The sequence below is a fragment of the Aptenodytes patagonicus genome, chromosome 2, assembly GCF_965638725.1.
Source record: "Aptenodytes patagonicus chromosome 2, bAptPat1.pri.cur, whole genome shotgun sequence".
NCBI lineage: Eukaryota > Metazoa > Chordata > Aves > Sphenisciformes > Spheniscidae > Aptenodytes > Aptenodytes patagonicus.
Window position 1 is genome coordinate 56580982 of NC_134950.1, and position 13811 is coordinate 56594792.

At 36.1% G+C, this 13811-nt stretch overlaps 1 protein-coding gene across 1 annotated transcript in view; it reads right to left on the reverse strand.

Moving 5' to 3' along the window:
• LAMA1 (laminin subunit alpha 1) overlaps nt 1-13811 on the reverse strand; it is a 120482-nt gene that overhangs the window by 20032 nt on the left and 86639 nt on the right. The window contains exons 34-44 of the mRNA XM_076328962.1: nt 12064-12162; nt 10998-11109; nt 10670-10832; nt 8130-8340; nt 7778-7894; nt 7527-7690; nt 6258-6396; nt 4941-5028; nt 3569-3685; nt 1455-1637; nt 986-1140 (exon numbers count right to left, since the gene is read on the reverse strand). Of these exons, the coding sequence (XP_076185077.1) occupies nt 986-1140; nt 1455-1637; nt 3569-3685; nt 4941-5028; nt 6258-6396; nt 7527-7690; nt 7778-7894; nt 8130-8340; nt 10670-10832; nt 10998-11109; nt 12064-12162 (1548 nt within the window). The remainder of the gene's footprint in view (nt 1-985; nt 1141-1454; nt 1638-3568; nt 3686-4940; nt 5029-6257; nt 6397-7526; nt 7691-7777; nt 7895-8129; nt 8341-10669; nt 10833-10997; nt 11110-12063; nt 12163-13811) is intronic.

Genomic DNA, 13811 nt, shown 5'->3' on the forward strand with positions numbered 1-13811 from the left:
ATGGACACAGATACATAGTTTCTCTCTAGTAAAAGTTTACAAAACAACAGAACAAACTCTCAAAACTGGAAAAGGGGATTTTGCTAATACTTCTTTTCACCCTGCCAGGAACCTATGTGGTTTATGACATTTCAGAAAATACTACTCCCTCTTTTCTGCAGTGGATTCATTAAGCTTCAATAGACTGTGACAGGGAAGCAATAACCATATAATTAAGGAGATTTGCAGAAAGAACTGAAAGCCTTTTATTTTTTAAAACAAAACCTCCCTAAACCTTACAATAACATACCCATACTAAAGCCAAAGGCATACCAAAAATTACTGAATGCAAAGTCATTTTCATATTCCCCCTCATAGTTTAATGAGGTCCATAGTACAGTTGATTCACTTTTGTTGTCTTTAAGGGGGGTGCAGAGATTTAAAAACAAGTATCTTATTTGTCTTAAAGTATTCTGGATGCACGGCAGCTTCTTGCAAAGAAGAACATATGGACATGGCAGGGCATAGATGGCAAATTTATTGATAGAATCAACACTCTTGTTAAAAAATTTGTAATGATACTTGATGTTATATAGAGGAACCCCACATCAATCTCTAAAAAAAGCTTAAAAATTAACATCTTGTCCTACAAAGAATGGCAGCACCATCCCCTCACTTGTCTCTTTCTCACCAAAATACCTCTGTGATTGCTTTCTGACATATTGTATTTCATTATTTTTATAGCAAACAAAAGGAAATAGTAAATAAATTACTGCCTTACTGTTCTGACAAACTCACAAACGCAATAAGAAACTTGAAGCTAAAACTAGAAAACGTACCAACAGCTCTGCCAGTACGATTTTAGCATCAGTCAGTGCTCTTGGACTTCAGTAAGACCCCTGAACGACCAGGTACTTTGACACTAAATTTTAGGCTTCTTATCTCAAAGAACTTCCCTGCTAAAAGCGAAAGTGAAGCCAGTTAAGTCTGGCATGATGGAACTTACAGATGCTGCCTGCTTGCGGGCCTGGCTGATGAGCTCTTTAATTTCAGACAGGTTTCTGTTCAGGTTCTCCTCTAGCATTTTCAAAGGTTTCAGCCTATCCAATAAAAGACTTGCTTGTGCTTCAACTTCTTTAACTTGTTTTTCAGCAGTAATTGCTGCCAAAACATAAATGAAATGTTGCGGCAGGTTGAAAGAGAAATGTACTGTTCATTGCTAAAATACTTAGCCAAGGTGGCCTGTTTCTGATCATTTTGTTTTCGGCAATTTTAAATATCAGAAAGAAATACGCATACTTAAGGGTATCCCACGTGACTCTTCTAAAGGTCTTTTTAAAAGTTAGCACGTTTTTATTGAATTAGGAAAAACTTTCAGTCCATCAGATTCATATTTAATGCCTATTAAAATTGACTATTAGTACTGCTTCTGCAAGCAGTGACATTTCTAAAGAGCAATGAAGCAGCAAACTTACCAGTTTTTGATGAATCAGTTATAAGTTCACTAGTTTTCCTCAATGTGTCATTAACTCGGGACAACGTAGAAGAAGTATTCAGCAGCTTTTGACTGAAATCCCCAAAGTGACTTAAACCCACCACAGCACTGGTGTTTGCAGACACAGCCAGCTCTTTCACCTCAAGCATGTATTTCCTTGTATCTGAAACACAGTTCCCAGGTTAAAAAATATTCACAGCTTTCATACATACTTGGGAGTAATAAAAGCCTGGCTTCATAACAACAGAGTTACAAACATAGTCAAAACACTAGAAATGCTGTCAGTTATGTTCCTTTCATAGTAAGAGTTATATTTTTTTTTGTTTGTATTCTTCAGTCTGTGAGGGGAGCTCCAAACCAAGACCTGCTGTGATCTCACTTTGCTTAACTGTTGAATGTGTCATGGCTTACAGAGTGGGAGGTTTACCTTCTGTGATATTGGAGTGCCAGGAGGCTGGTGCAACTCCTCTTGCCCAGTTATTAAGTTGGAAAATGGCCACAGCTATGGCCCTGAACAGAAAACACGGTAAATGTTCCCAAGCTGGTGATACAGATATGGATATAGCTATAGATGTAGTTACGTTTGTTCATACACACACACACAGAGGTATATAATAATAAAATATATTACAGACATATGTAAATAATAGATTTTGCAGCAATTTTAATTAAGGCTCATCAGTTTAGATTTTCAAGTCTTTTGATCAAAAGACTTGATTAATCCAAGTTTTGAATTCTAGGGAAAATGTTTTATTTTTCATAACCAGCTCTGAATACAGTACAGACACAGAATGCAGTGATGGGAAACTTGATTCTGCCTATCCCAACAGGAAGATTATATGAATACATCAGGCTCATAGCGTTTAAGTTCCCTAAATGAGTGTTGGTACCCGGAGTCACTAGTCTGAGACTTAGGTTTTGAATCCTACAGAAAGCTGGTGAGGCAGAAGGTCTGTCACACCCTTTGCTTTGGGCTACGATTACTCATACAGCGAGTGCACCACTCCCAACCTCAGCCTGCCCCTTACACCCCCTGTGCCCGGAATAGTGGGAAGATGCTGCAGCTGGCATGAAAGGCCTGATTTAAGTCTGCAGGGATCCTTCTTCACCACCAGCACCCTATACAGAGGGCAACGCCACACTGAATTAAAAAAAAGATTAAAAAAAATGAAAAAGAGAAACTTCAAGAAATGTAACAACAAAACGGAAATCAAACAATGTTAACCTGTGAGTTAAGGAGCACAGTCCTATGATTTTAATAATGCCTTAATTTTCAATGTGTAGCTTTATGTTAGATAGCATCCTGCAATTAATATCCAGTGTAACTTTACCACTAATATCACTCTTTAGTGTGAGTTAAGAGCCTGAGTTGTAAAATGGGTATTTTAAAGCTTTGGACTTAGCATTCTAATCTGGACATACAGTACCACCCAACAACCCAGGCAGGAGGTCTTTATGAGTATTTTTCTACCTCAAAAAAACCATTATTAAGGTTGGCAAAGTATTTCAGACCCTCTTATTCACAACTTCAAAGACATTTTCTCTATTAGTTTCCATGAACTCTAGGTCTTGCCTTTATCCAAAATAATGACTTTTTTTTTTTAAAGGGAATTCTTTTGTTTTGGAAAAGCAGAGAGAGAACTTTTTAATCAGTTGAATGAAGTCAGCATTTACATCAAGAAAACATTCAGATGCAGATGATAAGATTCACAGTGCAGTATAAACAATTTTGAAACAAGCTATCAAAAGAAAGCAAAACCTCACAGTTCCATATATAAGTTTCTCTCCATGTGGGATTAAATATTCTAGGATTTCACTCTCTTCTCATATCAGTGTAATTATATTGCTTTCAGAGCCCCTCCTGATTTACAGCAGTGCAAAATAGGAATCAGACTACAGACCTTACATGATAACCCAGTTATGTTTCATGGGTTTGCTAAAAAAATTGAAATATTCCTTGTAAGGGAGGAGGCTAAATGAGTCTCCAGTATAGTTTATTGCTAGGTCTCTGCAATCAGACAATGAACATGATTTTATTACAATTGTACTAGATAGTTCTGTAGTAAGGAGAATGTCAATATAAATTTCACTTACCATTAGGCAATGCTCTTAGTGTCAACAGGGAATCATTAAGCTGGTTAACAATTTTATTAGTACTGCCCTGAATCTTTTCTACCTTTTTGTTCAAGCCATTCAATCCAAATAAAAGGCCTGTTGGAAGAAATAACTATGATTTTTCCATGCATAAACAAATACCATACAACCCACACAAACCATATGTATAGGGATAACAAGCATTCACTTATTTAATCAATGGAACTTTTTTGGTTTTTTCAACAGAAAGAGCATTTTACAAACAGGAATGCAAAATGAATGCAGTATGCACAGATAAGCTCCTGTGGGCAGTGTTCCATTCAAAGTTATCCTTTTGGCCAATTCCATCAGACTGAATTCGTAGAAACATAGTCAGGAAAAGGCTATAAATTAAAATGATTCCATGATTGTGAACTCTTATAATTCTTAAGATGTTCTTCACTTTTTATGATATCTGACAGGAGCCAAAGAAGTGTTTTTCTTTTATTTATTCATGACCTGTTTGCAGAATGCTCTCACTAGAAATAAAAATAGCTATAACAGAAGGAACAAAAAAGGTATGTATGCTGTCCATCTGAATTATGTAAAATGTATACATATTTGTAAAACCATTGATATTAAAAGCAAAGACCATTTTACAGTTACAGTTTATCTCTGTGAAACATTTACTTTCTGTCCAATTTTGTCCAAAATTTCCCTTAGGGTCAGCCTCTGCTCCTACACAAAGTCTGTGTTCAAAATGCTTTTGAACTTCCACGGTGCAGACTTCAATGCCTTGCTGAAATCTTTGGAGTAATAAAAAAACAAAACGATTTTGGAATTTATAGAGTACTTTTTTGTCTGTACTTTGTACAGACAAAAAAAGTTCAGCTTGTTACTGTATTTAGGCTGTATAGAATGAACAAGTAAAAATGATTATTATTTAAATATCTCATCCTACATACTTGTGTAATCCACAATTTATTAGATAAAATTGGATTAATGGATTTCTTCAAGAATTATGTTTGTTCTTTGTCTACTGCACAATCCCTAATAATTTAATTCATAACATTTGGAAAAACAGCCATTTAAAGAAAGCATTGCTTGGAGGTAAATGAGGTATAGTGAAGGCCAATTTTTTAAATGTTTACAGAGAAAATTTATATTCTCACCCAAAAAAGTAAAATACTACATAAGTCCATAATAATCTTAATTGTATGAAAATATGTATATAGTCATATATAGTTATATGCAGTATTCTACCTTACCTTACGCTCATTTTAAAAAAAAGGAACACACACACAAAAAACACATTAAAAAAAAAAAAACATAAAATGGGATATAGAAAAAGAAATAGAAGCAGAAATGTGAACTCTAAAGAACTTATCATCACTTTTTTTCTTCAGATTTTTAGCTTCATTCTGAAATTTGGAGCTAAGCAGTAGAGTTTCTTTTCCAAGAAGATGGAGAGACTCCTCTGGCTGAAAAACACAGGCATCAGTTGCCACATATGAAAAACAAATTCAGCTGAAAACATTTAAGTATCTGTAGATGTCTACTTCAAGTTACTGAACATTCTCATCATTTATGAGATATTCTATTCATTACCTTATTAAGCATCAATTAAAAAAAATACAAGTTGCAATCACTTGTCCAAGAATGTGACATTGAATCTTTTTGTGAGTTAATAAAAAAAGACGACTGTGAAACAAAACCTACCAAATTCTAGTTTGAACATTGCTACTGATTCAGTGTTGCCTTTTGGAACATCAGTAATTCTAGTTCCAGGCCTAAGTCAAAATTCCCAGCACTGAGCACTTTACAGTGAGATAACTCAAAATCCCAGTCTTTAAAGTGTTCTTTTAATCCATTTCTCCAACTGGAAAATATGGAAAAGTATCTTGAAGGATTCATGCTGTACAAACCTTTAATAAGACAGAGTGCTATAAAATAACATACAAACTCACAAAACAATGCCAACTATTTTGATCACTATCATGTAAATGCATTGTCACGTACATATTTGTTTCTCCAGGCATATGTGCATGACACTTGTAAAACATAGCCCATTCCTTCCTTGGGTTTACAATCAAAAAAAGCAGAAAGAGATAGAAGGGAGGAAATAGAATAATATGAAAGTAATAAGGTCAGACTGGTAACTGCTCAGGTCTTTTTAATCTACCATTTCAGTAACAATCTAATAATCTTGCAAGGCAGAGGGATAGCAGATGAGACACAAACGTACATTTAGTTATGAAACATCCTCGGCTAAGCAAAATAGTTGTGGTTGGGAATACCTAGCTAGAAATGGAAGAGGGACAGGTCAAATAAGGGGATGGTTGAATAATTCCAAAGGTGGAAGGGAGCGAAGTTCTACAGGAATGCATGCCAGATGACGCATATAAACACCCATAGAATCAAGTCCAGTCCAGCTAACCATGCATTAGACATTAAAAAAAACCAAACAAAAAAATGGTAAAATGGTACTGTGGCAGAGAGAAAAGCAAGGTAAACAGACCATGAAATCTGGTACCATTACTGTCTTGGAGTACAGATTGAGGATACAGTATATACTAGTTGGTAGGACAGGCTGCCATACAAGCCCCCATCAAGAAGACTCAAATTTCAGCAAGTGCAAAAACAATTAGAACAAATATTCCAAAATAAGAAAGGGAAAGACATTAATTAAAATACTAATATTGATACTTACTAAATCCAAAGGGCCATTCACAACTCTAGATGCATCATCTGCCAAACTCTCTGTTCTTTCAATCACACTTTTAACACTGGAGTGGGTGTAGACAGCAGCAGTTGTGTTGAGAGTCACATTTCTTACTTTAGAGAGGCCACTAAACGGAGAATTAACAAGTAATTCTATTTTCATTAGAGTATCTTAATAAAGCACTAAGTTCCATGTCTTCTGATACAATATGCACATCTTTCTAGAATACATGAAGCACTCTGAAAAAAATGAGCACACCTTGCCCTATGTTGCATAAGGGGCTTTAAGTTCACTACTGTGAACTGAAAAAATCAGTTCAAAGAAGGTTTTAATCTATTTTTTTTCTATTTTGTTCCTTTTTGTTTATGGTCAGTTTTTCAGTTTATAAAGCCAATTAGTCACTTAGAACAAATCACATCGCCTAAACAGAACAGAACAGAAACAGGTTCCTAGCTGGAGCTCAAAAGCAAAGTAGAGAAATACAGAATCTAGGAGGAAATTATAGGCATCTGAAAGCTATTCTGTATTAAATTTTGCTTTATTGAATTTATGTGGCTGCAGTGAAGTCAGCAGAGTTGCTCAAGTGTTACTCAGAGCAAAATTTTCTGTTCTCAAACTTAAAATACGTGTACATTTTCCAGTCTGATATGATTTAACTTTTAACACGTAGCTGCTGACTTTAAAAGACAAAACAGCAAGAATCCTAGAAGGATTCTTGGGATAGAAGATTAATTTCCATTGAATTAACAGGAATGACTTCCCAACTTTCAAATTCTAAGAGTGCATTTGAGTGGATTTAAGATTGCAACCCACTCATTTCTGCAAGATGCTTTGAAAGCAACAATAATGGAGGCATAGTAGGAATAGCTTCTTGATGAGATTCAGAGATATATTGTCAAGAAGTATTCATACACAGACCAGAAGCTTTTCAAGCCACACCATGATATACTCACTGGGCATTTAATAATTCACTAGTTACCGTGTAAGTCAGCCACATAAAATGTGAAACTAATCAACCCCCTCCATATCATTTAATAGAGGTACACTGCATTAAAAGTAAAAAGCACTTGAAATAAAATGGGGAATAAAAATGGATCATAGAATGGTTTGGGTTGGAAGGGACCTTTAAAGATCATCTAGTCCAACTCCCCTGCCATGGGCAGGGATTTACTTTAGTGGATTAAGCTACTACCTATTTAAATTAAATCTGACACTACTGTAAATCTCTCCCAATACTGTATGTCTTGAGTTTATCACCTCTCTAGTGCATCTGCAAGTCTTTGGAACTGGGTGGCATGGTCCTCAGCTCTGTATACCAGGTCAAGCACTCCTCTCACAGACATCTGCATCACCAGCTCATCCACGTGGTGTCGCAGTTTGGTGCTCCATAGGACTAACCCATCCTGGTGGACCTCCAGGTTCTGCACAACAAAATTGTTTCCTCTTTTTTTTCAGTAGCAAAATACACCTGATAGTGTCAAAGAGGATGTTAAAACTTAAGAACTTACAGATGTAGAATTCTTTACATCTTGGGCAAGAGCAGCAGCAGCGTTCACTAGGACCTTCCCTTCTTTAATGAGCATGGTCGAGACTTCTTCACCTTCCTTTATATTTAGCTTTTTGTCCTATAGCATAAATCAAGTGTTTTATAGTAGTCTGTAAAGTCAGCTAGTGCAGATGAGTTCACATAACACAAAATCATTTTTTGGTTTTCAATCAGGGGTCTGGTTTTCTTTGAGTTTTTAAGGTATCACATATATTAACATGTTTAAACATGTTCAATTTTATTAAAGTCTAAAAAGCAGCTTTTAAACACAGGATCTTATTTCTTATGCAACAACACTGATTGTCCAGTCTTACATTTAACTCTGCCAGGTTGCTAGAGATAAGAGGAAACAAGCGATTGGTCTCATTGATGTTAGCGAGTGCCTCATTCACCAGGTCCTGGGCATCTTGCAGTCTGCTGTTGTGCTTTGATAAGAGCTGGCTTGCATCCTTTTTTAGTTCAGCAAGCTCCTGGTGGGGTTTAAGATACTCTTTCTGAACATGGCTCAACAAATTTTCTGCAGCTCTGACAAAGAGAGGAATCAGAAAATAAATAAACGGTGAAGGAGAAACTTAGTCATGGATTTCTTGAGGAGAAAACAGGGTCATGTGAAATTAATTTAAATGCATCTTCTTAGAAAAGTTTGCAATTTTTTGCTATAATGGCATACATACACATGGTAGCTTAGTTACTTGTCTTACCACACAAAAAGATAACTGCATGGGGGAGAGGGCAGTAATACAGTTCATAAACTTTGTATGTGGTGACTAGAGGGGAAAGGGGTTAGTATAAATCACATTTGCTTGGACTTAATTTGGGACATCCCCCACATCAAAATCTCTGTGAAACATTCCTCTGGGACTGCTCTATATCTTAATTGTAGTGATTCATATTTTGAATGTAGGATCAAAACATCCATTATGAAGATTGACACTGGAAAGAAACAAGTAACCAGAACTGAAAGACATATACCTAAGAGTCCTGAAAAGTTTAAATATCAAATAAATAGCCTCATTAAAATGAATACTGAAATGAGCAATCTCTGCACTTACCTTTTTTACTCAGTAACAGACATTATCTGGGAAATATCAAATCCCCCCAAATTTGTCAGTTGTTAATTGCTTCAGCTGTTCTATTTGGGAGTATTTGCACCTCCATTTGAATACTTTCCAGTATTGAAGGAATTGAACTGAAAATAATCCTGAAAATCTATTCCTTTGTTTCTCTTCATTTTAGCACATACACTGCACACTGCAACTCTTGTAATGATACATTTACATAAATGTTTGTCCCCTTTAATCTGATTTCAAATCATATAGATCTTTAGCCAAAGCAAAAGAAACCTAGTTTATTTCACAATTATACACAGAAAAACACATTCTATCTTTCTTATTGAATAGCAGATGTGCATTTGCATGTATTTCCTAAACCTAATAACTCAAAGTCCTTACGCTCAGAAGCCATAGCCTTAAAAAAAGTTACAAGAATGAAAGTATTTTACAAGACAGTAATGGCTTCTATTTCAGTGAAGAGTAAAAAGGTTATATTCCAAATTGTTTGGGAGCTTTGCCTTACGTGGCAAATGTGCAGAGACCTCAGTTAAGAATGTTGCTTAACAGTATGTCATCACAAGCTCAGTCCACTGAGAGCCATGTGGTAACTTCTGCTCCCTGAAAAATGGACTGGCAAGCTGGTTATTTAAATCAGTTTCAAACTTACAGCTGCATTGCATGATAAATTCTGCAGAGCAAACAATCTTACAAATCGCACTAACTCTCTGTCAAAGGACACTTATCAGAGAACTTTCAGAAATTTCAACAGAGCCTATAATTGAAAAAGTTAATTTACAAATGCCTTGTATAACAGCTCAAAAGCTGATGTTGAAAGTCAGAACATTCTGTTACTATGCAACAGGACATTTTGAGACATTTTGTAAGTGCAAAAAAAGCTATTTGAAGTTCCTAGTAAATATAAGAATAAATGGTACATTTCTAGTCCATTTTCATGGCCATTTAGCTTCTATACAATTTAATATTCAGCACAAGGACAAGCACAGGAGTCTGTTGAGCAAAATCAGACATGCTATCAACACAAACATTCTATCCTGCCTAATCCAAAGCACTTAAAGAAAAATCAAATTTTCAGAAATATTCCACTCTGGTCTAAATCTTTGTCCCTTGAAGCCAATGTTAACATTCTTACAGCCTGTGGTGGGCTAGGGCAATACTTAGTAGTTCTGAAACTGGAACAAAAATTTTGCTGACTGTTGGAACAGTCAATGTTTTATACTGCCAAGTCTGGTAATAAGCACTAACAATGAATACAAAAGCCATTTTAAAATAGCCTTTAAATGGGGACAAATCAAGACAACGGAATACAATCCTAAACAGTGGTTCAGAATGCTGAAACAAATGCCTTGGTTTCATTTGCAAATCTATGTGATACATATTCCAGTGACAATAAATTGTCATGTCCTTCAGCAGACCTGACATGTCCTGGGCTTGCAATTGACTGAGACAGTTCTATGATGTCTCCTAGCCAAAAGCAACAAGGAGACGTGTATTAGGGCCAGATCTGAAAGAAACTGAAACCAGTTAGTCTTTTCACTTATTGCAAGGGAATTTTGTATCACATCCAAATGAACAGGCTTTGGCTATATTAGTATCACGTGGGATGCCCAAATATCTTTAAATCTTGTAACTCCAAATTCAGAGTTCATATAGCTCCACCTGGGCTAGTTATCCATCACACTGCCTCTTATTATGGCACAATGTTTCTCCAGATATCTCTTCAAAAAGCAGTATTGCATAGTATAGACATAAGCGAAATAAAGTTTTCAGTAGAACAGGCTTACTTTCGGACACTGGTAGCATTATGATGCTGTTGAACAAAATCTTTCTTGCGCAGTGCATCCAAAAGGGCAGAAATATCATCCTGCAGGCTCTGAGATGTAGCATTTGACAGCGGGAGATCCAGGCCCAGTGTTTCATTTAGTGACATAGCAACTTCAGCAAGTACTAAGTAGGAGAGTAAACAATTTAGTGATACCATTAAAAAAAGAATATATGTGAACTGCCTGTGCAAACTGCAGCACTTTCCATGTAAACATTTCTTTAAGAGTTGCAAAGGAAATACCCTTCTAAATTCTGTAAAGAAGTGGAAATATCTTAAAAGGAGGGTACCTTTGATGGTTGTATGTACTGTGTCAATAAATCCAGTCAGTTCTTGACTTTTATTCCTGGTTTCGAGAGTCATTGTGTTAAGCTGCCAAGCTTTTTTCAAAAATCTAGACGACTAGAATAAAATCAGAGATAATCTTTGACAGGTCTCCTAAAACACTGATTAATTCATGACATTTGTCTATGGTTTTTACACTTTTTTCCCCAATATCGAGAATACTTGGTGAGAGGAAACAATGGGTTTTGATAAGGTGGACCTAGCTGATTCATAAATCTCTGATGCTTCCAGGCTTGCAGATGCCTTGATTATATTGAAAGTTCCAGCCTCTGATATCAGTGAAGAATTGTGTTATCAATTAGTTTCATAATCAGTAAGATCATAATTACCAAAGCTATTTCTTTAACAAAGTAAACATTACATATTTTTTTAGCTACAACTAATATATCTTAAGAAAATCACTCTTCTGGATACATCACTATTAGCAATAACAACACTGTCAGTGCAAGCACCTAGTTAGATTATGTATACATAGTCAGCAAATGAGATCTAATGGCTGAAGTACTATTGTCAATTTTCTACCTACAATTTTTCTTGTGTTAAAACTGAATAAAGAATACAAATGTTGTCTAGTTTTCATGTGGATTTGCAACAGGTTTATTTCTACTGAGATCATTTTAAACACAGTACTATAGTTATCAAAGACTTTTTGGTGAATATTCAGCTATGACATAATTTTGAATAAGCTCCATGTTAAAACCAGTGAAAAGAAAGTATCTCCCTTTCTCCAGTTTTAGGGCCTTAACTGATCGCAGTACAAAAAGCTTCTGAACTTTAACAGAAACCATGTAAATCTCCTGTTCAATATCATAAAACACTGTAGTTTGCAGCAGAATTCCACAGACCAATTAACTCCCTTCCTCAGAAAGACTACAGAGTGGACTGAATTCTTTCACTGAACTCTATAGATTTAAAATAATTTCTAAACAGCTCTCTGATATTTATGTACTATGCTGTGAAATCTCAAAGGATTTCTCCAGAAAGGCTAAGAATAAAGAGGCCAGCACCTACCTCTTCATGCAGCTGATCAGTTCCTCCTGATAAACTCAGAAGACTTTCTTTTGCTGTAGCTAATGAGTAAATTGGATCTTCTCTAGGAACTATAGACTCCTATAAGAAACAAGAAGAAACAGTACACTGTAATTTGAAGACTTTGTTGTATGTCCAGAAAAGTTCTGGGAAGAAAATAACTATGCACACTATTTAGATTATTTGTTTTAAATTACTGATTTGCAAAGCACATAAGATGACATAAAATAATTACATACATACAGTTCATGCAACAAAGTGTGTCATTTCTTCAAATAAGGAAACAAGGATCCAGCCATGTCGTACTTTCAATCGAGTAGTAAGAAGGAAGCATAATTTCTGCTTTCCTAATTCTCACTTTCACCACGGTTTGAGCTGCCCAAATAAGCTACTTTGAGAAGTTCCAAGGCCCATCAAATGGAATGCTTCCATCCAGTCCCACAGCTGCTACTGTTTCGGCAGCTGGTCTTGTCAAAACAGCTGCATCTAGGGTATATCTATGAAGATGACCCTGGTCTTGTCAAAACAGCTGCATCTAGGGTATATCTATGAAGATGACCCTGGAGAGCTCTATGTTTCCATGTCAAAACCCAGTGCATGGCACTCAGGAGTTCGGGACTTTGGTCCTCCAGACATGATAAGGTAACACAAGCAGCCCTGCGGATCCTCTCAGCAGTAAGAGAGAATAAGAGGCTGTATTTGGCTTCAAGGTCACTTCAAAACTGCTCTATATGGCAATAAATAGGCCATAGTACCCAAGTGTATCATATTTGATACGGTCAAGGCCTGCAACAGAATACCACTTCTCTAAAGATGCAAAGAAACTTTAAGGTATCTCTTACAAAGAGAGTAAGTCTGGGAAAGGTTATTTTTAGATTTCAGATGTTTCAGAGCCAACCATTGTAAATACCATAATAAGTATCATTTTGTCCAACTTTTTAAAGAAGTAATACACAGGATTATCCAACAGCCTTGTGTCAAATGGAAATTTCAAAGTCTTTTCCTCAGCATGAGGAAAGAACAAGTGAAAAAGAAACAGAAGCTGAAGCTCTTGAGCCTCCTGGGATAAAGCACAGCAACGTTTCTTTAAAAGCCCAGTTCAAAAACCCAGAATAGGACAGCAAGTATGTCTAGGTATGTCAGGAGGAGTAAAGCAGGAGGCTTCAACTAGAAAAACAGAACTACTGAAGTCTTCAGATGGACTGGAGATGCAGACGCAATGAGGAGTAAATGATCTCATTTGGTAACTTTCTCATTATTGAAAGACCCACACCTAATGCATAGAAAAGAGGAAATACTCAAGTTCCTGAGCAACCAGCATGAGGCAAAGACACAATACAGTGCAGGGGACAGCCCTTCAGGGAAGATCTGTAATTCACATAAATAAACTTGGGGATTTTCTGGCTTCCAGCTACAGTTACTTTGGTACAAGGCAAAAGGGAAGGTAATCTTTGATTAGCCAGAAAGAGGGGAATACCTGCTTCCAAACAGAGAAAAATTACAAGACTACCAACTTACCCTCAAGATTAAGTTGTTTAAAGAACACTGTGGCTTTACATAAAACAGAAATGACACCATAGTCACAAGAGGTTTTGTATCACTTTTAGCACCCCACTTCCAAGAGAGTGACAGATGGCTTTGATTTGATTTTAATATAAAAAAAGTGTAGGTACTAAAGGAGAAACTTAAACTGCTTTTATTTTTACGTAAGATTTGACTTTGTTTTATAA